This window comes from Amblyomma mixtum, chromosome 3 (genome assembly GCF_055824585.1).
Source record: "Amblyomma mixtum isolate Tamu chromosome 3, ASM5582458v1, whole genome shotgun sequence".
Lineage (NCBI taxonomy): Eukaryota > Metazoa > Arthropoda > Arachnida > Ixodida > Ixodidae > Amblyomma > Amblyomma mixtum.
The window spans coordinates 62174099-62201643 of record NC_143014.1 but is presented as its reverse complement, the minus strand read 5'-3'; the positions used below and the strand labels follow the sequence as shown (position 1 = coordinate 62201643).

The 27545-nt window shown below is 44.1% G+C and overlaps 1 protein-coding gene across 1 annotated transcript; it reads left to right on the top strand.

The window, feature by feature from the left end:
- Window positions 1-238: 238 nt before the first annotated feature.
- Window positions 239-27144, top strand: shrb (charged multivesicular body protein shrub). The gene is made up of 6 exons (XM_089579411.1): window positions 239-587; window positions 4828-5005; window positions 8239-8353; window positions 14616-14739; window positions 17372-17504; window positions 26890-27144. Exons 1-5 carry the CDS (start codon window positions 404-406, stop codon window positions 17446-17448), a joined length of 678 nt encoding a protein of 225 aa, XP_089435537.1. The 5' UTR covers window positions 239-403; the 3' UTR covers window positions 17449-17504; window positions 26890-27144.
- The last annotated feature ends 401 nt before the right edge of the window (window positions 27145-27545 follow it).

Below are 27545 nucleotides of genomic sequence, written 5' to 3'. Positions count from 1 at the left end.
GTGTGCAAAACTTTGTACAAGCTTACTTGTGAAATATTTCTTCCATTCTATAAGAATTATTACAACATTCAAACATAAAGCTAAGTAACGTTTATAAATTTTGGTATCTCAACGCTTAGACGTCAAATGAATTCATAGAGGGTTTTTTAAAATTATATATACATTTAAAAAACTGCTGAATTTAGACGTTGTAGCTTTCTGGTGGTGATGAAACACCAATTCGTATACGAAACGTTCGCTGGTACGTTGGTTGCAGTTTTTAGGTGTAGCGTAGGGAGAGTCCTTGAACGATTCATCGGTCTCATCTAGAGCAGGGCTTTCGCTAAACGTGCCGATTTGCTCCTTATAGCATTGAAGTGTCATCGCTTGTGTTCCTGAGCAGAGAGACTGCGTTAGATCCACAATGAGTTTCTTTGCGAAAATGTTTGGTGGTGGTAAAGGTGGCGAAAAAGCACCTTCGCCAGGGGAGGCGATTCAAAGATTGCGCGAGATCGAAGAAATGCTAAATAAGAAGCAGGATTTTCTGGAGTCCAAAGTCAAAGTGGAATTAGAAGCTGCCAAAAAGCACGGAACGAAGAATAAGCGAGGTGAGTAAGGCGGGTCTCGATCCGCAGTTATGCATTGGTACGGCGTTGTGTCATCGCGTTGTCAAGATGCATGGCACGCAGTTGCCGCCCGCTTGTAACTTCATTGGGAGTGTCAATGCGCAATTTGGGGCTTTTATGTTGCATCACGTGCCTAGGAAGTCGGTCTTGCTTTCGTAATGCGTGTGTGGCCACGCTTTGCATGGTTGAATGCTTTCTTCTGCCTGATCTTGTTGCAATTCAAACCACATCTGACTCACCACCTCTGATACGGAAACGGGTTCATGCAGTCAGGATCAACCTAACGGTAGTGAGGCTAGTTGCCCACAGTAGAGAGTGGGTTATTAAAATGCTCGTCATGGTATTACCGGCGGGTAGCGTTTACACCGCGTCCGTGCTGCATTAAACAGCTGTTAAGCCATGGACGAAGCCTTATTAAAAGCAGAGCGGATGCATGTTGCTTCTTTTGTGTTGCTAAGGGCAGTTACTTTCATGAAATATACCCGGGCGCTCGAACGCTGTTGGTCATTCTGTGGCCTGACTTTGAGTCGATGTTTGTGTCGTTGATATAATTGTACGTGTTTCGTTGTGCCTGCGGAATTAAGAAATCTCGCCAGCATTCTGCTTCGAGAATTGCTGTTAAGTCTCGCATATCTAAGCTTACTGTCTTCAGGCTCCAGGTTGGAATTATTTTTTGTCAGGTTATTGGGTATTTGGGGGTCAGCCTGCCTGTTTGCCTCACCCTGCCTGTTTGCCTCCCACCGTTAAATGAAAGGGACCTTTGCGACTTGCGACTTGGTGAATGGTGATCTGCAGCCGCGATACGGCTGCATGTGCTATGGGCAGTTTTGCTGAAATGCTTTAATGTAATAGTAGTAATGGGAATAAAATGTGCGTAGATATACTCTTAACTTTCAGCATGCTGAGTAAGAAGTATGAGATGGCCCAGCTGTGTGCTCCTCTGGTACTGTAATTTCTTGCTGATTCAACTGCTTATCATGTTTGTAAAGTATTTAGCCGAATCCCCCAAGGTGGAGTAGTAGATTTATAGCTATATAATAATTACTGTTAGCTATCCTTCTCAGCATTACAGCTGTACTGTGGCTGATTTTAATGATTCATTTGCTGCTTTGCATGTCACTCATGGTTCTGCTGACAGCCTAGATGACTTGTGCTGTGTTAATAAATTGGGTAGCAATGTTGAATCTGATCTCTCAGATTCAGTATTGCTCTCAGTATTGTATTATGCTTCACTTGGAGTTCAAGTGGGAGACAATTTAGTACACTATGTAAAAACTTTTGCAGCTGTCTTTATTTAATGAAATACTACCAGCAATGGACCCAAACAGGATGGGCTACAGTACACAAAGAAACTTACTGTTCATTTGAAGTTCAGCGCAAGAATAGCAAACAGATTGCGGGGCCGGCATGTACAGGGTCATCAACTCTTTAGTGCGAACACACCAGTGCATAACCGCGCTCTTTGGAGGGCTACTGCGCCCGACACGACCGCTTATCTCAGCAAAGTTCCAGAGGCAAAGATGGATCTGGAGGTGGTGCTTAGCGTTATCTACACCTTCGCTTCAGTGCACGGCCGTGTCATATGCTGTGGCCCTCTCGCTTTGGAATGTCAAACCCCATTCACCCAGTAAACTAGTATCAGCAGAGTATTGGGTTAGCCAAGTGGTGTGGGTGTGATGGGTTTGATGTGTTGCAAAGTGTATTTGGAATTGAGTGCAGGTTTGCAGTTTTGCAGCAAGTACAAAAATTTAAGCTGCACAAACTTCCTTTGTGCCTTTAATTGCACGAATCTGCATTAAATTGCAGGTGGATATTGTGAGGGACCTTTCCACTCTGTCTTTGGTCTATGTTGAGCAGCAATATGGCCACTTTTCAGATTGTTTCTTGGGACAGGCAAGCACCACTCCAGATATGTTTGTTAGAAAAATTGGAGGATTCTCAGTGATATCAGGATTTGAACCCATTTATCTCCCGTACATGAGGATGATGGTCTATCACTAGGTCACTGCTGTTGATAAGAGTTGCACTCCCCTTGTGATCAGTTTAGTGGTTGTTGCTTTTATTCTAGCGGAACGCAGCACATGACATGCCTTGTGGTTCTGCGCTCTTGCAGAACCAGAAAGCTCGTTGGTCTCAATATGTCTAATTGAAATGCAGGTAAATATGACTCTGCAGTGAGAACAACTGTCAAACATGGAAGTTGAGGCCACCTCATTACCTTCCGCAATGGCTCAGTGGTTAGGGCGTTCGGCTACTGAGCCAGAGGTCCCAAGTTCAATGCTGGCCGTGGCAGCTGCTTTTCGATGGAGGTGAAACTCAAAAGGTGCCCGTGTGCTCTGCGATGTCCGAGCACGTTAAAGAAGCCTAGGTGGTATAAATTAATCCGGAGCCCTCCACTACAGCCTCCTTCATAGCCGATATGTTGCTTCGTGATGTTACGCCACAAATTATAAATTACAAAATCACTTCTCATTGCCAAGTTCTAAGACACATGAAATTTATACCACAGTTGATCACTTTCTACTGACATGGAAGTTACATGTGTTTCAGGGCACAGATTTTGTGCTTTTCTACCTTCTGAGCCCTGCTTATTCTTTTTTTTCTGGATGGGTAATTTTTAGGGGTGTGCGAATATCAAATTTTTCAAATACGAATCGAATACAAATACTTAGTTCCGAATATCGAATCGAATATCGAATAATCAAGGACAGACGCATTTAATCACTACAAAACATTTATTTGGGCACCCAAGAACATCACAGTTCAACTATCGATGATTAAATGAACACAAAAGGTGTGTGTGGCTGCACAAAAAGTATCAGTCTCGAACATTATTCTTAGAAGAGGGGAAATATCAGAGAAGATGGCTAGTACACAGCATTGATTAAAGCTAGCTTGCCATCAGCACAAAAGCGCGTTGCTGGGATGACGTAAAAGGTTGTCGTGAAGGAAAACCAGCTGCACCACATGGTCAGACAGAAGTAGTTCCCTTCTAACTGAAACGACTCCTCCAGCCACAGAAAATGCCCTCTCACTTGGCACTGAACTGGCACGTATTGCGAGGTGCTTCGTGCACAGCTCTGGCTATACCAGCTTCGCAGGTATAGCCACAAAAAAGCTTACTAGCGCAGTCAGCTACGGCATGACCCTTGGAGGAAGAAAGAATTTTCTTTCCGTGAAGGCGCCGCCATGTTGTTATATATCTGTCGATAGGGCTTGCGGACCGAAATGCACGCCGGTGCTCACAATGAATATTCGGCTAGATACGAATATTCGCGTCGGGTCGAGTATTCGAAACAACACGAATACTTGGATTTCGAATCGAATTCGAATACTAAAAATATAATATTCGAAATATATTCGAAAACTTCGAATATTCGCACACACCTAGTAATTTTAAATTACATTGTGCTGTATTCTTTTAATGTGAGGTGTTGTAAGGATGTGTTGATTGTGCATACCATTCTTTTAGGGGACAGTTCAGTTTTATAGGCTCATTTCTATGAAATGATATATTTGAGTAGGCTGACTTAGGTGAAGTCAGAAAATGAGACAGCGGGTAGAAAGGCAGCAATAAGCTCTAGTTCAGGGCCATAATAATATTTGGTAGGTTAGCTTTGTTACACTATTAGCTTCATGCACCAGGATCCTCTGTGTAGTGAACAGTAGCCTTAATTTTAAGTAAAAGGCAATGTAGTGCCACACAGTACGCGAATCTCCTGAGGTAGAGCATTGCACAGTAGTGCAGTTGAACCTTCAGCACTTTGGTATCAGCCTTGCAAAATTTTCCTCTACTTGCTGTGTGGGGCATTTAACACCTATTCATGTTACAGGTTACTTCATGCATCAGAAACTACTTGCTGCTTTTTTTAACTTTATCTTAAGTATGCAAGTTACAGATAACATGTAAAGCATGCTAGAAATAAGATGGCATGGTTGTAGTATTGTATGCGTGGTTTGTAATATGAAAAATCAATATCAGCTTGGGCTGTGCTGTTCTTTCATTCTGGCAGTGGCAAACTGCATGATATATCCTTTATGTAAGCCATATCCTCCTTCAATGATGGGTAGTGAATGGAGTAGATTGCATCAATTTTAATCATCACATAGTGATTCTGACAAGGTAATGCCCTGTCTGCACCATAAAATAGGAGGGAGTAAATTGCGAAGAGCATGCTACAGCTTAAAAGATCACCCTGATATCCAATGATTTTTGTTTCAGCCGCTCTTGCTGCTCTGAAGCGAAAGCGCAGGTATGAAAAGCAGCTTGCCCAGATTGATGGCACTTTGACCACCATTGAGTATCAGCGAGAGGCGCTTGAAAATGCCAGCACCAACACTGAAGTCCTCAAGATTATGTCCCTTGCTGCCAAGGCCCTCAAGAATGCCCACGAAAATATGTGAGTTGGTCACTAGCCACTTATCAGCACTGTTTGCTTTTTCTGTACTCTTTACCGCGATACTGTTAATGGGATGGTCTGTCTGTATCCTGCACATTTCCAGTTTTCATTTGTATCATGCTTTGCAATGCCTGAAACAGCACACAAGTATTTCGTGAGCCACCATGGTCCTGGAGACTTCTGCTGTAAGACCTGTAAGCCTTATCCCTTGGATACAAAGCTTCATTCCGGACACCGTTGATCCCGATGACACAGCGTGACAGATAACTCTGAGGCAATTCTCGGTGGATCATTTGAATGCGTTAGCATTTTTTGTTGCTGCTGATTCTGTTGTAGCTAATGCCTGTATAAGTAGATTTGGTCATTTTCTACTTGACATTCATAGATAGCTAGGAGTCCTCACACCACCCCTGGCGCAATGGTGCAGCAGTTAAACGATGCGCCACTGCCCTGGAAGGTGGCTGTTTCGAACACAGCCACCAGTGGGGCTTGTGAGACCCACATTGCTCTTCCCGAGCAATCTCTCGCGACCAATCATTAATTTAACTGCCACCTGCCATGATGGGCAGGCTGTGATGTCACAAGGGTCACACCTTGTCGTGCATGACAGCAGTCTTTATTTCTGCTTGCACAGACCCTTCTAATGCTAATGCATTAATAAACCATTTTCTGTACCATACATTGTTGTAGGCAACTGTGTGGTGGAACTGCAATTTGCCAGGATGTGTTAGGAAGCCGAAATTGCGGGAGAGGATGTAGAAGTACAAAAGATTTAGCTTCTGGTGAAGACACCAAGTATCAGTTTCATACTGCTGTGTAATGTTGCAGGCCACTGTAGGCTTTTTAAACAGTATGAAACATTGCCACAAATTGTGCATCAAGGCACATTATGAACTCATTTACTTTTTCTTTATTATTTTTTTTAATTTGTTAAGTACCGTATTTACCCAATTCCAACGCGCACCCAATTTACGGCACCAAAAAAAAAAAATTTCAAGCCCCCGATTCTAATGCGCCCGATATCGGTTACGAAAAAAAAAACTACTAGCCCTGTGCATGTGATTTCCACGAATTAAAATAATTTGCAACTGTTTTTATATATTGAGGTGAGAGCAGGCTTTTTATTCACTCGAACTTCATTCACTGTCACTCTCGGACAGCTTCTTCTCACTCTCCGACCACAACATCTCGTCTTGAGTGCCGTCTATGGCATTAGAAATTCCGCATTTCTTGGAAGCACCTCGGTGGTGACGGGCATGTGGTCCACACAAAAGCTGCCGCGTCAAGTCAGCCAGCTCATCTTCAAGGTTGGGAAACCTCACCGCTTGCGGACCGTGGCAGCCTTTGCTTGACCTTTTGCACTCAAAGATTCGCGAAGACAAGTCTCTGGCACACCAAAATGACGGGCAGCATGCCTATTGCCGCTCTGTTCTGCGTGCAGAATAACTTTGCGCTTCAAGCTATTCTCGTGGCGGACACGACGTCTCTTTGTGGCCGCTGCATCCATTCTCAAAAACGATATCGCATGGAGAGCCCGCCGGCGAACACCACCGTCGCGCTATGGACGACGCTATAGCTTGCTACTCACGCCGTAAATGCAGCAAAACCAAGGCGGGGTGGTTCGTCCCGTGAATTTTTTTTTGTGCCATGCTTACCGACAGAAATGACAAGCACCACACCGGTTGAAAACGGCTCCTGCGATGCAGAAAACGACGAGCAAACGTGCTCCCATGTTTGCCAGCAGTTAGTGAGCTCCCACATCATATAATGGCGATGACGATGGGCAGCTATGGGGCAGTTTCGGTTTGTACTCGAATCCAACACGCATACGATTTTGAGACGTATTTTCCCCGAAAAAAGGTGCGCGTTGGAATTGGGTAAATACGGTACTTTATTTTGTGGCTTTAAAAATTGCTTTTAGGAATGACCCACCTTTTACCATTGCATTCAGTTTTCATCGTTGAGGCTAGATATACATGGTCTGTTCTGAAAGTAGTAGGACTCATTTTTTTAAACACAATTTCTTCAAGAGAATAGTACAAACGATTACAATTTTTCAAGGTAGCACCCTTCCGCACCTACACGCTGCTGCCAATGAGTTTTACAGTTTTCGTACGCCTCCAGGAACACCTGGACCGGAATGCTGTTTAGCTCCCTCGTCACAACCTGTTGAACCACCCTACCGATCCGTGATGTTTCCCCTCGAGCGTCGATTTTATTCTCGGGAATAGAAAAAACTCTGGCGGGGTCAAGTCGAGGCTGTAGGGGGGCTGAGGCAGCATTCCCGCCTTGTGCTGGACAAAAAATCGGGGTCCTCATTCAGATGATGAAGAAGATCCTACCGGTTGGCCTTTTCCTCCTCTGACAACACTCCCGGCACCAACTACGCGCACGCTTTCCTGATGGATAAGTTTTCTGTCACTATCCCAAAAACTTGGGTTTGAGGAATGCTCAAGTCATCAGCAATCATTCTGATACTCATTCTACGATCACTCTTAAGTAAATGTTTCCCTTGCTACACATTTTCGTTGGTCTTGCTGGTCGAAGGGCGTCTGAAGCGGTCGTCTTCCTCCACTCTTTCCTTACCTTCTCGGAAAAGCTTGTGCCACTCAAAAACACCTGATCTACCCATGGAAGCGTCACCGTAGGCCTCCTTAATCATGTTGTGAGTCTCTTTGCCCGTTTTACCAAGATTTACTCAAAATTTGATCGCGTATCGCTGATCCAGTAAACGCTCGACGATTCTGCGTGACGAGACGTTTCGACAGGGGTTCACAGTACAAGCGACCTCCTCTCTTCAACGGCCGAGAGCCGACTGCCGATTTTCCCCAGCATTCCCAATATCCCCCTTCAACGATCCTGCACGCACAGACCACCTCTCGTCCGCCCGTTCACCCAGGAAAAAACCAGTCCAACTACTTTCAGAACAGACCCTGTATGTCAAGATGAGCACCTGCATGGCTTCAAACACAGAGCAGCCAAATGGAAGGCTCTTGCTACTAGTCGGAGTTGTTTTTTTTTTCCTTGTAGTGTCATGAAGTTGACTTTGTAACCTGTTTATACTTTTAGCTGCATGGTAATTCATGGCAGGACTTTTGGTATATTGAGTAAATCCATCACGATGACCTAGTTGTAATTTGGGAGGACATGCCTATAACGCTATCAGTAGTGTTACATGTTGAGCTGTCTCGTCATGCTAAAGTGAGTTCCTTTGATGTGCTCTTCTCTTGTAGGGATGTGGACAAGGTGCATGACCTTATGGATGAAGTACAAGAGCAACAGGAGATTGCCAGTGAAATTTCAGAGGCCATTTCTAACCCTGTTGCATTTGGCACTGATGTTGATGAGGTAAGTGTTGCATCCACTGTTACTAATCAGAAGTGGCTTCAGAATTTACCAAAGCTCAACATGCTAAAGTAGTGTATTACTTTAGTATGGATGTGCAAATAGTGCAGCTGTACCTTGATACCAGGCAGACTACCAAAAGCCTCTTGTATAATGAACCTCATAACTATCTGTAAGTGCAGATGCCTTATAAATTAGTCCTCATGTTAGGCGTTCGGAAATAATGCTGTCTTAATGCAGCACCATTAAATGGGATGATGTTGAGTAATTTGGATAGATTGCCTCCAAAGTGTGGTGGAAAGGATACTCAATCAAGTCGACAGGAAAGGAAGAAAAGATATAGCGAGGAAAATTTTCTGCATTGCTTGTTAAGGCAGACAGTGTAGCAGTCTTCTACTATTTATCCTGGTGATGCTCATATCCATTGTAGCAGTATGTTTAGCCTGTTGCTAGAATTTTGTGTAGAGACAGTGATGGCAAACCTCGCTTATGTAGCATCATAGATTCTCTATCATATGCAGTCCCTCCCAGTCTTTTATTTTCTGTGTATAAACTGCCGTATTGAAATAACACTACTCCAAACTTGTCGTCGTTTATTGATGTGGTCTTGTATAACTGTGGTGATGACAAGTTGCAGTAGTGAACTTCTCTGTTTTCTGTTTTTTTAGGACCTCTTTCTCCTGATAGTCTTGGTACAAAATAAACAGCGCCATTTTGTTATGGAATTACTTCTTGCTGCAGAAGGTTCTTGTTTAGCCTTAAAGGTGCAGTGAAGAGGAATCTGAACTCGTCTTTTTGCTGCGGGAACTCGATCTACACGTTCCGAGCATTCCTAAAAAACTTCGACTTATCGCCCTGTGTGGCCGATTTCCCTAATTAAATAGAATTAACGTCCGGCTCCCGCCTTTATTTTTTGAATTCTCCCCGTACGGTGGGCGGAGTCGACCAATGCGTGGAGTGCCTTTCAGCCAGCTCCGTGGAGGCTTTGCTTTCGCTTTATTTTGTTTTTTAGGTTTCCGTGAATAAATAGTTTCATTCGCAGACAATACAGCCGCAAAATAAGCCCGCAGAAATAAAAATACTCACGGACTATTTGCTCATACGGTTTACTACGTATTACTCCGCCGGTGGCAGAGTGGCAAGCCACCACGGGAGTGGGTGAAAGGCACTCCACGCGTTGGTCGACTCCGCCCCCCGTACGGGGAGAATTTAAAAAAAAGGCGGGAGCCGGACGTTAATTTGATTTAATTAGAGAAATCGGCCACACAGGGCAATAAATCGGAGTTTCTAAGTATTCTCGGAACGTGTAGATTGAGTTCCCGCGGGAAAAAGGCGAGTTCAGATTCCTCTTCACTGCACCTTTAAAGGAACACAAAGGCAAATACTACATGTAGCTTGATTGAGAGACTACCGTAAAATCCATGTAAATACAGGCGTCACCGTCACTGGCAGATTTTGCAAGTAAGCTGCATGCGTCAACACCAAATTTTGGATGCGAATCCTTGAGACTACTCTAATCAGCCTTTTTCGCCAAAAACGGCAAGAGCCATTCCCTCTCGGTGTAGCATAGGGGTGTGCAAATATTTTAAATTTTCTAATATTGAATCGAATGTTCTCCTATTGGATTTGCTGAACGAACCAAATAGTGCACTTTCAAAATTGTTTGAAACGAAGTGGATATGATCTGAAGTCTTCTAATAGTTTTCTAACAATAGAAACGAAGTTTGATTAGGGCATGTTGTAACAGCGGTTTCAAAAACAGTACCCACTCTGATTTTGCGCATCATACTGCCGTGATTGGTCTGTGCAAAATGGTGGGTCCTGCGCCGGGACATGGTACGTGCAAGTGGTGGCATTCATGGTGATGACATATATGGCTTCCGAGGCTGAGCGGTACTACAGGATTTGCACAGGTTCAGCAAACTCTTCCTTCGTGCCCAACATCAGAGACCAGGGCTAATAGCTCTGATCCCACTCGTCAGCTGAGGTGCTAGTTTGTTCATCATCGTCGTCGGTAGTAAACGGGTAATTTTTCAGTGCGCATGACATGATGTTCGGGGAGTTAATATACTGACTTCTTCTTGTGGGCCCTCTAGTGGAGATCAGTGTTGCACTTTTCATCAGCTGCAGCTTTAATTCCATGAGTTATACGCTGCCTCTAGTGCTTTGCAGGAATATTCGTTTTGTACGAATATTCACACTAGTATGAAATAAATATAAGAATAGTCCTTTCATATTTGGTTCGGTTTTCAACTACACTGTTCATATTTTTTCAGTTACCAACCTAAACTATTCACATTTAAGTTTAGAAAAAATACTCTTGACGCACCTGTGTGTACATCACGAGTTGGAGTTGATTGTTTGGAAAATTTTTTAATTCAACTTTCTCAGCCATAAATGTGTCTTTTGCTGCCGGTCAACCATCAGCATGCATAGAAAGAGCCAGAGAATCAATTTTTCTGAGAACAGTGCTTCGATAGAGTTGTCCTCAGTGTCCTTTTAAAGGGGCTCTGAAACTCCTTCTGAGAAGGGTACAGCCTTTGTCAAAAGTTTAGAGCCCAGGGCGTTTGCTTCTAAGCACTATTGTGGCGCTCCTGTAGCACTAATGGAAGTCCTACACATCGGAGGGAGCAGGACCAAAAAATCTTCTTACCTTCAGGAGATCTGGGATGCTGAGGACGCATTACGAGCAAAGCAGTGTGGCCCAGCAGCAAACCCCCTGGGCTCTAAACTTTTGACAAAGGCTGTACATTAGCTTAGTCACTACGTTCTCTCGTCATGAACACCAGAGTCAAATAGTACACTTCCACATGCAGCAAGGAACCAACAATCGCATGTGAAAATTGGGGAGTCCTTTCCGCTGATATTATATGCATGGGCCCTCCTCTGTCGCATGCTCCTGCGCCATTCCGTTCAGAGGTGACTATTGGTTAGATTCTTTCAGGCATCGTTAGCTACCATGACTGCGGCCAGTCAGCAGCATCGCCCCAGTGGGTCTGGAAGCTCCGCTTCCCGGGGCATTCCCGCATGTGTCGGCGGCAAAAAGTGACGAGAGGAGAGGGAAAGGCACTAAGACACTGAAGTTCAATTTTGACTACAGATAACTCAGCTTCTACAAAGCGCATAAAAAAATTCTTGCTAGAGGATATTAGTGAAGCAGCGCAATTTAAGATACCAGGAATACCACACCTTTATTGAGAGCCCCTTTCAGAGCCCCTTTAAGGCCGTTTGTACCCTCCCTGAACAATGAGGCCAGTATTAGCATGAAGATTGGTGAACGGCGATTTTCGGCTAGACAGTATGGCGGCACCTTCTGTTAAATATTGTAACAAAGGTCTTTGTGATTCGCTGGGAAAGGAGTTTCGTTTTTGTCTGCAAACTCTGATTTGTTGATTCTCCATTTTTTTCTCATTCTTTGGAGGGCTGACGTCACCTTTTTGTGTAGTATGAACTCTGGTAGTGACCCCGAAGGAGCAGTCTAGCAGCCTAGCATAGCTTCTTGCCTCTGGAAGCCCTAGGCATTCACAACACTTTCGAAGATATACAGGAAGCTGTCTTACTATCTTAGAGAGAGCGCCTTCTCAAAACAGAGGCAGGCAGGCATATAAACTAAGTAGGCTATTCTGCAGATCTGCAGCTCATCCAATCCACAACGAATCTATCACCGGAGTATCGGGCGCGGGTACATGTAGCCCCAGTACTGAAGAATATGTCAGCCCACACAAGCGAAGGCAGAAGAAAAGCCCACATAGACTGCATCCACCAAACAGTGGGACGGAATGCTAAGGCAGTCTACATAGACGCTGCTACATACCCCAACAAGTCAAGGCCTACAACAGTGGTGGCCATAGTGAATGCTTATTTCCAAGAAATAATGAACATGACACTTTCAGAATGCGGTCACCGAGGCAGAAACCGCAGTGATTGCACTAGCCATTCAGCATGGGGGATGCCATAAACCTAGAACTACACATAATCACAGACTCGCTGGCGGCATGTCGGCTCCTCTTCGCAGGATGAATACATAAGAGGCGGCACGAACTAACATACTGCAGCAGCTCCTCTAACCCATCGCTCAAGCACCAAATCACTTGCATTTTGCTTGCGTTTTTGCAATCCTGTTATACCGGTTGATGCTTTACTTTTTTTATGCATAGCTTTGTCTGCAATATCCTGCATATTTGTGAAGAGTTAAATGTGTTATTCTTCCCCCTCACTGTAATGCCTTGACAAAGGGGCTATGAGTAATAAATAAATACTAGCGCACTCAGGACTCGAGGGCAACGAGGTCGTGGATAGCATAGCTCGAGGGCATAAAAACCGAGCAGACTACACGCATACTTATGCCACTCAACTATACACCGCACCGATACATACGGCCTGTGACGTCGGGTTACGTTACTTTCGATCAGTGTGTCAACTCCTCCCCCACCACCACACAAGGACTCAGAGCACAGGAGGCTAGGGACTGGAGGTAACTCCAACACACTACACGAAGGGGCAGTGGGAGGCCTCTCTGTCCAGCTCTGACCTGATGATCCAGCGTAACGGGGTGTCCCACGCAAGAGAAACACCCATGGCCATTGGAACCCTGAAATAAGGACACCACCCGCAGCAGAAGACTTCGTCTTTATTTTGAATTGTCGATAAATGTTTCTACTGCTACTCCATTGATTTTCCTTTTGGTATCCCTTCAAGGCTTTCTGGCACAAAAGCAGGTTCTACAGTTGCTATGTAAATTATTTGTTGCCTGAATTTCCTTCTCTTTCGGGTGTAACCATGTTGACAATTTGATTAAGGGTGTCAAGATTATTCGAGCACTTACAAAAATGTGGTCAGCTGTGGCGTGACTTCCTTTTTTTCTGTAAATTGTTCAGTCGTAGCTGTATGAGGGACCTTTTGTTTTGGGCATGTTGTAACTGAAAACTTGCGCCTTCTCCTGCTGCTGAGATACAGAGTTGCTGTGGTGGGTTTGGCAGTGGGTGCTCTTGAGAATGGGCCGTCGAAGTTCACCTGGTCCAGGCAGGCCTAGGGATGGATGCACTCATAAAGTGGGTGTAGGGTGAGGTGCAACTCTTGCTGCCACTCCTTTGCCTCAGTGGGGGCTGGGGAAGGTGCAGTAAGTCTAGGTGATACTTTTTTTGTGCTCAAGCTACACTTGGGCTTTGGGACCCACTTTTCTGGTGAGCTGAGAAATATGTTCACTCACTTCCTGTAAATGTGCCCTGAGCTTTTAGTATACTGGTGTTGTTTGCTTTTCGCTTTCCATTGGAATGTAGTCGAGGCTAGACCTGTAGATTTTACTTGGCAGCAGACCTCACACATTGCATTCACTGGTGATGAGGATTTGTTTGGCTAAGTGGAATTTTAGATATATGTTAGGTGTTGTTGGTTACTGATTGTGGCTTGTGGTTTAGATTTAAATTTTTGGACAGAAACATGCCACATGATTTATGTAATGTAAAGACACTGAAGGGTGCATGAAGTGCAGTATGTGGTGTTTGGTGTGTAAAAGCAGCTTACATTGCATGGGAGCTGTTGTGTGAGAAATGGTTTCTTTAGAAGTCCAAATTTTAACCATTTTGTTTGGAGGCCATCTAATTGTGAAGGATCTAACTTATGCATGTGCAGAGTATAGAAAACGTGAAACAGGAATTGTGGGAAAATATGCAGCCTAGACAGATGAAGGTTTGAAATAGATTAAAAGGTGAATAATTAATGTTAATTAATCAAACAACACATTGAAAAGTGGCAGTTAGCACAAAAATTAATTACAAACCATTCATTAATGAAATGTGCTGAAAAAAAAAGTGATACAATGACTGTAAATGTGGTGGCGGCGAACCAACGTGGTTGTCTTGGTTATGCATGACGTCATGCCGTCTTGTTGAAATGGAGTCACCATGACGTTAGAGGAGAGAGCTTCAGCATAAAAGCGCCACAGGTGCAGCCTCAGGCTGCTAGGCATTGCATAAATTGCATAAGCATTGCACTCAAAAAGCATTGCTTAAATTGTGTGTGGTTAGACGTTGAAGCAAAAATGCACCAAAGTGATTGTTCAGGTTCTTTTTATCCGCATATAGGGTATTTGGTTTATGGCGGCGTACATTAAGGAATGCTTCAGAAATTTTCATTGCAATTCATATTGCATGAAACAGTGCTTAAACTGTGGCACTGCATTTAAGCTGTGTAATGGAAGTGCTCCTGGCATGTACTTGCAGATTGTTCAGTTTATTTACTTGATTTGTGCCGCATTTTTGTGCAGGATGAATTGCTCGAGGAGCTGGAGACCTTGGAGCAACAGGAACTGGATGAGAAGCTCATTGATGTGGCTGGGCCAGCTGCAGAAGACCTTCCCGAGGTGCCTACTGCCGAACCTAGTAAAACTCGTAAGTTATTGAAATCAAGGTTTCTTCTTTTTTTTTTTTGCTTGGCAGTTGGGAACAAAGTAACCTGTATCTTGATCATTCTGTACTATGATTGTAAAGGTTCCTTTTTTAGTCTTTAGATGTAGAGTTTCGACAGCTAATGATATTGTTTTTCTTGAAGTAATTATTCGCAAGCTCTGTACTGTGTAGCTGCTGCTGAAGTCCGATAAAATGTATTTTTTGATTTGTAATACTTTTTGGCCGTGAAAGTTGTTAATGCTGTGAGGTTAACAAAAAGTTTCGAACAGTTCATTCTGTCTGTCCTTTACCAGCTTCCCTGCCATGAAGCAGTCAGTGGTGAAATGTTTTGGCGTTTGTCCTGTTTCCAGTCGTAACTAAGAATGTTAATCCTCTGTTAAAATTTATTGTCTGCTTGTGCTGCAGAATCTCGGGAATATGTAAAATTTATGCAGAAATTAATCTTGTAACAGCTCCCATTACTCTTTGGTTTTACATCAAAGGTTTACGTGATCAGATTTACATCAGAATCCTTTCATACTAGAGTTGGACCATGGTCTGCAGCAGTATTGCTATTATTTAAACTGTTGGAACTGTTAGTTTGATTCTTCTTGTATTAAGCACAAGCTAATGAGAGAAAGCAGTTACTTGCATAGTTTGATAACAGGTTTTCCCTTATACATGCACATAGACAATACTTTTCGCATTATACCTTGCTAGTTTTTGTGTTTTGCTAAGATAGGAACAGTGTATATAATTTATTAGTTCCCTACTCTGTGATGTTTGAAACTGGCTCAAGATTGATGACTGAATGTGTGTGGTATACTTTTGCTGTTTTATAACCAGTATTAGCTTGACATGTTTTAACTAGGCCTGTGCAAATTATTCGTTGACTTTGGATATTCGGTCGAATAGTAAAGTTCTCAATATTAGATTTGATCCGAATGTTTGGTATCTGAAATCTCGAAGCATTCATCTTGAGCGAATAACGTTTCTGGAACTCGTACTTCGTGTGGTTTTGGTTCAGCGTATCTCCTCCGGGATGACACCGCGGCGGGCGTGCAGCTAGAGCCCCAACTCTGTGCATGCTTGGGGCAACAGATGTGAGCACGAGGGGCCGCGGCACCCCTATCTGTACCTGCCAGGTGTCTGAGGCTGCACTACTTGAGGTGTTCATGTGTCGTAACCGACATGGTGGCGTGCATCAATAGAGAGATTTGGCATGGTGCACCGCCAGTGTGCACGCGCTGATTGGTCTCGATGGGGCAGGTGTGCAAACAGCTGGCCGGCGCCCTTGGGACGATCTGTGCATGCGCAGTGGCTCCCCGCGGAAAGGGATTCCGACAGCAGCCGAGGATCCGGCTGTGCTAAATCTCTCTAATTGAGGGACACGCTGCTCCTTTGACTTCCACACAACGAGTCTGAGGTGGCTGCAGGTGCCACAGCCACTCTTCTGCATGTGGAATTCGCTAATCAAGCTTCACGGCGTGAGCATGAAAGGAAGCTAGCACGAGGCACATCAAGATGGGCGCCTCTTTCCGATGCCTGATACGGGGCGGTGCTGGACGCACGGTATGCCTAGCAGGTGTCATGGAAGCGTCACTTGAGAGTAGCGGCGGCGCAATGACAGTCGGATGTCTCATAGATAGGTCTCACACCCCACAGATACGTCTGCTCTGTACGTAGGTCGACTGCCCCACCTTCAGATGCCAATTTTTGGAGGGTGTTGACACAGCTTCAATGCATTCTCTCTTTTTTTTGTTTATGTAATGCCTTGTGTGTTAGAAATACATGATTTTGAAAATGCCTGTTGTGCTCAGCAACCTTTTTGTGTGCCAGAAGTATTCGAAATATCCGCTGCGAAATTATTGGAAGAAAATTACCATTTGCTTTGAATTTTCTTTGAACCATAAAAGCCACTATATTTGCACATGCCTAGTTTTAAGTGAGGTTTTTTTTTTTTCCTAACACTTTACAAATGTCAAGTTCAGAAAACACTCAAAGATGAAATCCCACAAAGTCTTTTGCCTGCTTGTCAGTATGTAGAAACTTTTATGGCGTAAAACACATTCATTTTCACTTGTTGTAAAAATTAATACCAACTTTTACTATAATAGCTTTACGTAGGTGTGCATCATTCCAGGAACATTCCCTTCACTTTGCTGCTTATTTGGTAGCGCCTGTCACATAGAAAAACACAAAATGCTGCAGTGTCCCATTATGATAAACCACTTGGAATCAAGAAAAATATTTACTTATGTTTTTCTGTTAGCAGAGGCTCACGAAAAACTTACTGAAACAACAAAATTGCTTTAAAATTCAGCAAATGATCATTTTATTCATCGTCAAATGGTGTCGACATAAAAACATTAGCGCCGAGAAAGCTCCTAACGCATGCCACCGAGAAAAACTATAGTATGTGCATGGTGTAAGCCTTTGGCTACTCGCTGCAGTCATTGTGCCAACTTTTTGTTTTCTTGTCATTTCTTAAGTCTATGGGGGTTGCAGCAGCAAGCATGGCTCAGTATTTTTGCAGTTTTAAAAGGTTTCATTCAATGCCATTTCTAAATGAAGGTCGTTATTCGAATATAGGACCAGTAGAGTGCTTTACAATAATACTGATTATCCTCTACAGCTGCAGCCCCGTCCAAGCCAGCAAAGGCGCATGAAGAGGATCCAGAAATGTTGGAGCTTGCTAAGTGGGCTTCTTGAACAAATGACTGCTTTTCACACCGCCTGTTCCTTGATGCCTGCAGGCAGCACTTTCAGTAAGTTTGAATGAGTTGTAGAATTTTGCACTGGTATGCAGGCGTGAAACCTGAAAAGAATGTGTGTTCTTCAAAGGTGGCTTTTATGCAATCCATGCTAGAAACCATGTAGTGCAAGTGAGTACGACTTTGTTGAGCAAATAATGAATAAATAATTGTGACAAAAGCTCTTCAGTTATTGCTGATGCAGAGAAAAGTTGGATAGAAAAACTACAGTGCTCTAAAAAGACCACTTGTTGCCCCAATAAAAAAAAAAATGCCTTTGCGTGAACACCTTGTGTAAGCAGTGAGCAAAGTGACAATTTCAGCCATTTTGCAGCATGGGCTTTTTTTGAACATGCTGTAAGGAAGGGACATGCAAGGCTAATGAGCTTTTCAGATTTCAATCATAATGACTTGATTTGCTCTTTGTGATGTACAGTTTTGGTGCCAGTATATGAGGAAAGATTGTTGTTGGTGGTGCTTTGTTTCCCGAGGCTACCTCTTTCAGTGGGTTCTTGAAACCGTGGTGTGTGTTGGTAAAATATTATTCTTGGATGTCAAGTGCATTCATTTTGGCTCTAGAAGTTTTTGTGGGACTGGACACGAATTTTTGTGCCACTTCTGTGGTGATACAGCCTGTTGTGGTTGCTGTTGTAACAACACTCTCCTATGCGGCTTTGTCTTGACAGTCGCTTTCAAATCTTTCTGCAGAGGACTATGCATGGCCTTACAAGTCTGTAGTTGTGTGGCCTTTTTCTTGCGACTTTTCAAAGTCTTTATGCCAGTCAGCTGCAACTTTCTCATCTGAAAGTAATGTAGAAGATGTTTATACATTTGTATTGTAAGGCATTTATCAGATAGAGGCGGTTGTAGCGAAAACCTCACTAGGTGTTGCTAGGCCTAATGTGCTCCTCACTAAATCCGCAGCTGAAAGCGCTTTCGAATTAGCTGCTGATGATCACAGAAATGTCTAATCTTGTTACCGCCTCTACAGTAACTTCATGCGGGTATGAACGTGGAGTTGATTTTTCTAGTGCCTTCATCAGTAAAGCGTGCGGAAAAACAGTCCGTCGTGCGCTCAAACACATTGTTGCGTACTCATTTCCATCTCAATTCCGATGTGGAAACAACTTGGTTGATGTCACACCTGCCAATAAAGTTCTCCAGCGTCCCTCATTCCGGACGGTTCCCATCGGCCGTCGTACAGAGCGGGGCGTGCATATTTTTAGGTCGTATAATCAAGACATTTAATGCATTGTCCCTGTGGGAGATTCACCGAGCCTACGCCAATTTGTTGTAGAATGCGGGTCGTCGCACAAACGGGATGCATAATCGGGGTTCCACTGTGCTTATTTGTGCCATGTCAACAAGATTATCATAAAGAACTACAGGGCGTTCTGCTTCTGTGCTTCGTTTTGTTCTTAATTTGTGAGTGCTAAGCATTGAAGACTCATCTCTGTGAGCTTGAAACCATCAGTGCTGCCATTACGGTGTACAGTATCAAGCCACGCCAGTACCTGATGCGTCTGCTGTATGGTGCTCAGTAAAAGCTCATTTATTCGAACTTCAAGGGACTGGGTAAAAATGTTTAAATTATCAGAAAGTTCGAGTTATTGATTGGCCCTGATCAAACTATCAAGACTCGCATGCATAAGGGTAAATTTATTTGCTGAAAAACTGTGCAGTGGTTGCCTGGCTTTGAGATGAGAACACCACGACAGTAACTGTCTATTACATTTCCATCAATGTTTTATCGTGTGAACACTGCCAGGAGCGTTGAAACAGAAGTGCTCCAAAATGGAAAGGGCCTCCTCAGCATTTTCTATGGTGCGATGCGGTAGCTGTGAAGCCCCCTCAAAAGGGGCTGCTTCGCGTGTGAGGAAGCGTCGGTGCACAAAGAGTGAATGGCACGTGACGAGCGCACAGTTCTGGTGCACTGGAAGAACCACGTGCATGGAAGCAAGAGAAATGCGCAGCGATGCCAATCAGCACCCTAAATGGCTCGTTTTGGCTCAGCTTGCTGGTTGGTGCGTGGCTGATAGCCGCCGTTACCTCTGGCTAGCATGAAGCTCAGTGAAGCAAAACCGAAACTAATCGGTCAGACTGTTCTTGGGGATGGGGCTGTCTTTTTTTCGTCACACCTGCTGCTGCACACACGTCAGAGGCATGCGGGAAACAGTGCAGCATGAAAATCAGGTTTGGGTTCGGCTGTTTTGACAATTGCTTGCGGCCTGTCTTCGTGGAAGCTCTTCAAATTAACTGGTGCGAGACGCATAGCATACGAATTAGCGAGCGTCTGACGCCATAGACTTGCGTGGGTGTTGGCATTGACCGCGCCGGCTGTTCAAATTATCCCAATTTCCAAATTAAAGATGGTCGAATTAACGAGCTTTTACTGTAACGGCATGCCATGATGATTGTGAAGTTGTAATTAGTACTCTCATTACCGTATGTACTCGCATAATGATCGCACCCCCGAATTTTGTTGGCAAAATCCAGTTTTTTTTTATTCCCCGCGTAATGATCGCACCCCGAACTTGCCGCGGCAGTTTGTCGGCAATGTCGAGTCTGGCCGACGATGATCGTACTTGCTTATCTGTCTGACAGATGGCACGTGCAGATTACCATCTTGCTCTGTCAGCATATTGCAACGGCAGCCGCCTGTTGGTTGACCTGCGGTCACACGGGCAGTCTAAATGCGGTTATGCTTAACTGCGGATACCAAACTTAACTGCGGTTATCTCGAATCACAGTTCGCCATTGTCGCAAGTCTCGCCACCGTTCTGGGTTGCAGTGCAACTAAGTGACATGGTGATCCGGCTAAACTTTATTGTTCTTGTAAATAATAAGCCCTGGGATACGGGAACATCAAAAATGAATCCTCCTTGAGGATCGCGGGCCTGTACCGAGTTGCTGGTAGGAGTAATAACAGCAGTACAAGCTAGTTTTACGTTCGCAGCCGCGCAGCAGCTACCGCCGTTGCAGTGCGAGTGACCCGATCTGCTTGGCCAGCTCCGCTGCGAAGGCGTCGCTGAAATCGGTCGTATATATTTCTTTTAATATGAAACAATGAGGTTGTGAGTAAGGCAGCGCGATAAGTAGAATATTCATTATAGCGTTGGTCGATTCAAAAGCGCCGTCCACTGTGGCTTCGATACGAAACAAGTTAGGCCTAGCGACGACTAGGGAGTACACAGCGCCATCGTCCGCCGCGCTCGCGGGTGGCACCATTGCGGTAAGCGCACGGAATCCAGTGCTCCGAGCGTTGCGAACGTGTCACCTAAGTACATCAACGATCCGGCAGGGACCGGACATTTTTTGACGTAACGGCGGTAAAATGCATAGCTTGAGCGTCGCGGGACGTTGCTGTTGTACGTTGTTGCCGCGCTATCGGACGAGATCGAAGGCTGCATAAAAGCGCCGTCTCGCAGCACTATACACACTGCCTTTTTTGATGCGTTGTTCTTGGAACGTGATTTAGTGCGAAGAGAGTACGTTCTTGAAGTGGTCCAGCTCTTGCGCTTTTCGCGCTCTACCTTCTCGGTTAACGACGTAAGCCAAGATCGTCGAGATTGGTTTGTGATACAGTCAAACCCCGTTACAACGAACTTCAGGGGACCGCGGGAAAACGTTCGTTATTCTGAAAGGTCGTTATAGTGAAAGCCCAAAAATTAGCCATAACAATAGCATTACAGTAACGCAAACGTCCTACCTTTGAAACGGTACCTCCTTGAACTCGTTTCTCACACAATGCACACGTGATCGTCGGAAAGGCACATTTATTTGAAATAGTCCGTGATCGTCTTCTGACGGGTGCAGCAGAGACTCTGCAGAACGAACGATTCCAGACCGTCCACATTCTTATGCACGCCTTCGGTCGCTGTGCCGCTTTTGGCTGTAAATATGCGGAGTTTTCGCAAGTAGTCCAACGCATCTGTGGCCGACACGGACTCGTCACGGTCTTCGGGTGCTGCCGTAACGTCATCGTCCATGTCGTCGCTGCATTCCTCATCTTGAGTCGCCGTGCCCTGGACGCTCTGCAGTATGTCACCAGTGGTAAGCTCCGCTGAGGTCCACGTCGCCTCGTCACACTGGACATAGTCGTCAAATGTGACTGAAGGATCGACGGCTAGCTGCTCGGCCACCTCGCTCCAAAGCTCGCTCGAACTGTCCTCCACTGCCGGTTCATCGGTTTGTGGTTGGCCATCTGTGATCGTCAGGCCGGCCTTCTTCCAGCAGTTTTGGATGGTGGTGGACGTGACGCTCCACCATGCGCCTGTCAGCATTTCCGCAGCCTGTAGGACGTTGATGGCTGTCGAGCGCTGCAGGCGCAGGTTGATGAGCAGCCGCTGAACAAGGCGCTTCCGGAAGTGCGACTTCACGCTCCTTATTATTCCTTGGTCCAGTGGCTGAAGTACTGACGTGCAGTTCGGCGGCAGATACTCGAGACGCACATTCGTGAGCCGTATGTTGACAATGTGCGCCGAGCAATTGTCGACAATCATCAAAATGTGCCTCCCCTCCTTCCTCATCTTCTCGTTTACCGTCAGCAGCCACTCGGAAAAGAGCTCGCGGGTCATCCACGCACGCTGATTCGCCCTATTTTTCATGCAGCGCGGCTTCGAAAACCTCCCGATCACCAGAGGCTTCAACTTTTCAGTGCCATCTGCATTGCAGCAATACAGCACGGTGACGCGAAGCTTCGACTTTTTGCCGCCTCTGCACTGTTCTCCTTTAAAATGCATTGTCTTGTCCGGGAGCAGCTGATAAAAGCAGGCAGTCTCGTCTGCATTAAAAACATTAGCTGCTGCGTAAGACTTGACCAGTTCGTGGAAGCTTTCCTCCCTCCACGTGGCTGCTGCTGCTTCATCTGCTGCCTTCTCCTCGCCAGACACAGACTGCCAGGTTACGCCGTTTCATTGGCGAAAACGGTGGAGCCAGCCAGAAGACGCTTCGAAGCCGGTAACCTCAAGAATTGCAGCGAACTGCCGCGCCTTCTCCTGCAGCATTGGGCCTGACACGGGCACATTCTGTGCTCTCACGTCTTTAAACCAAGTCAGCACTGCTGCGTCAATATTCTGGAAATCGCCAAGCCGCAGTCGCTTCCTTGATGGGGTAAGCTGAGATTCTTGCTGGTGCCTAAAGATTTTCTCTTTATCTTTGAGAATCGTGGCGATCGTCGACCGCGCCACTCCACGTTCTTTAGCCACGACGGATTGCTTCTTCCCGTCTTCTATCTCGCGAAGAATGCCTACTTTCTCACTCAAAGAAAACTGCTTTCGCTTCTTCCGCGTGGTTGGAGTTGTTGAGCTCATGGCAACGCGATCGCCCGCACGCACTTCGAACACAATAAAAACCAGAAGAAAAACAAGATGGACAGGCCTGACACGGGTGACAGCACGCGAACAACTGAAAAAACAAGCAAGAAAAACGCGATGCGTACCGCAACGGAGAAGGAAAAAAAAAAAAGTCTCCGCCCGCATGTTTCTCCTCCCGCGCCGTTTCAGGTTTTTGCGGGAAGCAAGTTGCAAGGCGCCTGCTCTTCGCGCTGCGTCGTCTGCTAGCTTGGAGCTCCGGCTGCCGTGACGGATACACTGAAATCTAAGAATCCTCGCATTTTGGGATATGAGTTCGTAGTACTGAGGTGTTGTTAAGATGACATGGAAATTAAATAACGATCGTTATTCTGAAATGTTCGTTATTCTGAAGTTCGTAGTAGTGAAATATTTTTACATTTGAAACTATAAGCAGTCGGCGTGGGATTTCTTAAAAGTTCGTTAATCTGAAATGTTCGTTAATGTGGTGTTCGTTGTAACGGGATTTGACTGTAACCGCGTTTAGCGACGTAACCGCGGGTAGCGCGCCCGTGTTTCTTTGTGTTTTCGGTGCGCAAAAATTTTTGCTAAAAAATTTACCCTGCGTACTGATCGCACCCCTCAATTTGCGTCAATTTTTTTTTTTTAAAAAGTGCGATCATTATGCGAGTAAATATGGTGTTATGCTGGCTGCAGTCAGGTTAAGGCCAATGCATATTTATATGCAACTCCTCTGTTGTATACATATTAAGCATGACCTGTATAGATGCTGTATTTGTTTGGAAGGTGTTTTAATTGTTCTATTCCACTTAGAACAGGGTTTGTTTTTATTATGCTATCTGCATTGTTGAATCTCCTCAGCACAGTGAAAAAAAAGTGGAGTATGAAAGAATTAATCAAGGACCTTGGAAACCCTGTGGCTAGCCTCTTGCCCACCAGCAGAATGTTGCACAGATATTTTGCTTGTCTCCCTCCTCATTAGCTAGTTTATCTCTGGTAACTATTATTTGGTCCAGTGATTGCTATTTTTACTGCAGTGCTGTTTTGCCTTCATTAAAGTGGTGAAAGAAATGCTGAGGGCTGCTGTAGCTGCGGCATTCATCCGCTCTTTCTGTAGCTTCGTGCGCCGTAGGTTTGTTTGTGCCTATGACAGCTTCTTAGCAATTTGACATTTAATGCACACAGAAATGCACAGGTCACAACCATAGTTTTTGGAATGGGAAATTCATGCAGTAGCCTAGAAAGCATTTGCAGACAGAATGGTTATGCTCTGCACTCCCCGGCACCACCTGCTTTGTGTGCCCCTGAGTCTTAAGCCATGCCTCCAACCAACAAGGAAGTGCAGCTTTGTTTCATGTTCCATGTTGTCGAAACCACTATGCATTACTGTCTTAGTAGATCTATTTGAGATGTTACTTTGGTCCTTCTTGATGGTTGTCATGATTTTTTTAAAGTGCCTGTATCCACACAGCATACATTGAACCCAGTGGCAATACAGCTAAACCAAGGTTGGAAATTTATATTGTTACAAACCATTGTTTGGAAATGCTTCGCAACAATTGCAACAATTTGCAAAAATTGACGGATTACGAACCTCGGAAGTAAATAAAAGTGTGCGCAAGATGGAAGCTTTAGGCATATGAAAAGCAGAGAGATTTTTCAACAATTTGAGAAAGAAGTTAACTGTTTTGAAGTAATGTAAATAAATAGTGCATAAGCAGGAGAAAAGAAAAGACATCAGAAGTGTTAGCTTACAGCTGAATCTTTTATTTTTATTTTATTTTTTCATAGTGAACTTAGTGAAGTTTATGAATGAAGATGTAAAGTTTAGTCTAAAGCCAGTGATTTGAAACCGTGTTGATAAGCCTGGCTTGGAAAGCCAGGTCTGCACACCGACGACCGCTTACTTTTTGATGAACATTTCTTGTGATCCTGGTAGAGGATTGAATTCTCTGTGGGAAAGGCCATGAAGCAGAAACGTTGACAAGTCAGGGTTGGTGGTCATACCTCACGTTCGTGGTGGTGCACACCCATGTGAAGCTCGTTTGGAAGGTCAACCTAAATGGCTTCCCATGGAGACCCAGCTGGAGGAAAAGTATATTTATCATACACATCTGTTTTGGCATGAGTAATTAGCATCGTCTGTGACATCTAGAGTTGTGGCAGGCAGGTCTTGGATATGACATGACTCGACTTATCGCCTCAGGGACCAGGTTAATACTGTTTACCTGAAACCTCCTGACGGTTTCTTGGTTCACTGGTAGGCCTGTTGGTGCAACCTTATATGTAATTGAGTCAGCAATCACAAATTTTCCTCTCCAGTACACCTGCAAAGTAGTATAAAACATTTGCCATCCACTGCCAAAGTTTTGTCATGTGTCACTTCTGCATTTTAGAATGCGAAGCCTAATGTGTTTGCTTTTTTATGTTTGTTATTTTGTTTGTTATTGTCCTCAGCTGTTTTAGTATTTCATTTGTTTATTTCAGTTGAAGTTAGGAACCAAGTTGTTCTTTCTTTCACTGTCCTGCTGCACATGTGGTGTTTGTTTTTGTGTAATCAAGATGCCAACTGGCCCAGTTCAGTCTACTGTCTGATATCCAGTTGCATTTGTATCCAATTGCGTTGTATAACAGAAAGGCCACTTAATAAAACAATGCCTCAACCTTTAAATATTGTCACGGCACCAGGCCATCTCTCTTGCCCCTCGAAGAGCCTTCACGCATTTCATGCCGCCTACATAATCAGTATAGCATTAAACGCATTTACGGAAGAACCCTAGCATTCAATTCATCTGCACTTCCACGTGCCATTATTCTTTGGAATGATCTTCCCAACTGTATCGCATCTATCGGCAACCACCAATCATTTCAAGACCAGCTGCACAAACATTTTCTTTAACGACATTGTGTCTTGTTTCAGGTTGTTCTGTGTCCTTGGTTCCCTTTTCTTCTCGTTTGTATTTTACAAAGTTTTGGTTTCTTGTGCAATTTCAACCCTTTGTATGTTTTTTATGGCTACTGCTTTTTCTTTTGATGTGTATAGGCCACATGCGATGCATTCTTGCTACTATTTTATTTTTTGTTGCTCGCGGTGATGTATGTCTTTTAGTTACATTTTGCCCTGTATATTTATAATTGTGTTTAATTTTTGCCTTGTATCACGCGTTGTTTTTAATTTATTCTTCCTATTTGCTTAATCTATTGTTCTTGCCCCCCTTACTCAATGCCCTTCTGGGCCCTGCAAGGTATTTTGAATAAATAAATAAATAAATGATCGTATCACTTGTGACTAGGTGTGCCTGGCATGGCAGCAATGTGTAACAAGGCAGTTGGAGCATTTTATAGCAAAATTGGTGTATCTTGCAAATTTCAATTTCAGTGATACAATTTCTTGCACCTGTTTGGTGCAGCATTGTCTGCCATTTTTAGCATAACTGGGAGGATTCCAGTTCCATATTTTAGATTTCTGATCTAAAAGCTAGGTTAGCATGGAATCATTTGTCATGATTGAGTTCTATTTCTTTTTGTTTTCTTGGAAAGCTTGCATCTGACATGGTGTGATGTTTTGCGTTGTGGCATTTCTCACATGTGACGACATTGTACGGTTTATTCTCTCATTTGCATTTTAAACTCTTATTGCATGTGTTTTCAGTGATTGTTTACCTGTAATTACAGGGCAGGAATCTGTCAGTTGTATTTTTCTTGTTTCTTCTTTGTGAAGCAGCATAGCCTAGGGTTTAAAACTTTTCTTAAATTGTGAATGCTTGAAACGTGACCTAATTTTTTAGATTCATGTTTAATCATAACTGTCACTGGTTTATATTTATGCACTGCCTCATTCACTCATTCCATTCATGCATTAGGCTGCTTAGGACCATGGTTCTTTACCGTGCTTTGTTTCTTTGTGTCCTCCAAATTGATACTGTTTGCTGGCTTACATGTGAAGCTGTGTTGTTACAGAGCTGACGTGTATCTATCTTCCTGGCTGAACTAGAAATTTCTATTTAGCGAGAGCTTTGTAGTTTTCTTGTGCTGCTGTTGTCCATAGTAATGAGTTAATTGACCTTGACTTATTTTTTTTTTTCCAGGAGTAATATTCCTTGACCCTGGCAACTGCCACTGGAATGGTTCAGTCACCTTTGTTGGTTAGCTGCAAGAGTTGAGCCAGAGGAAAGCTTATCTGCATGATATCCAGACACAAGCTGATTGCTATCTAAAAATGCTGCCTTGCTGTATTTGCACATGAATAGGACTTTGCATGGTAGGGGTTTTTTTTTTAGTATAAAATTGTGTACATACAATTATCAGTTAATAAAAAGTTTGTGGCCATGGTTCCAGCTTGAGTTGAGCTTTGGTTTGCTTGAATAAACTTGAGCCTTTTTTACGAAACACTGTTTATTCCATGGGACTTGCTGTTTATAATGCTTGTTGGAAGTTTCCAGGCCATATGTGTGACCAGAGCAGTGTCAAAACTGCTATACTGTGAGTGTGAGTCTTCTGTTGCAAATTGCCAGTGCTTTGGAGGTTTAAACAAAGGGATGTCTCAGACATAATGAGCAGTCTTTCTTGTTGTCCAAAGCATATGCAAGGTGTTTTTACCAAGGGCTGTTAGTAATATTTAAACACAAGATTTTTAGGTTGAAACGATGTTCTCTTCAATGTATTGTCACTGGTGCCATGTATCAGAAAACAGCTCTTTAACGATCAAGATTGTTAGCTAAACTGTCTTAGTCAACTTTTAAGT

Coding starts and splice junctions, on each gene's coding strand:
- shrb (XM_089579411.1), top strand. CDS start 404: ATGAGTTTCTTTGCGAAAATGTTTGGTGGTGGTAAAGGTGGCGAAAAA. Junction 5,006..8,238: donor AAGAATGCCCACGAAAATAT/GTGAGTTGGTCA, acceptor CTTCTCTTGTAG/GGATGTGGACAAGGTGCATG. Junction 8,354..14,615: donor TTGGCACTGATGTTGATGAG/GTAAGTGTTGCA, acceptor ATTTTTGTGCAG/GATGAATTGCTCGAGGAGCT.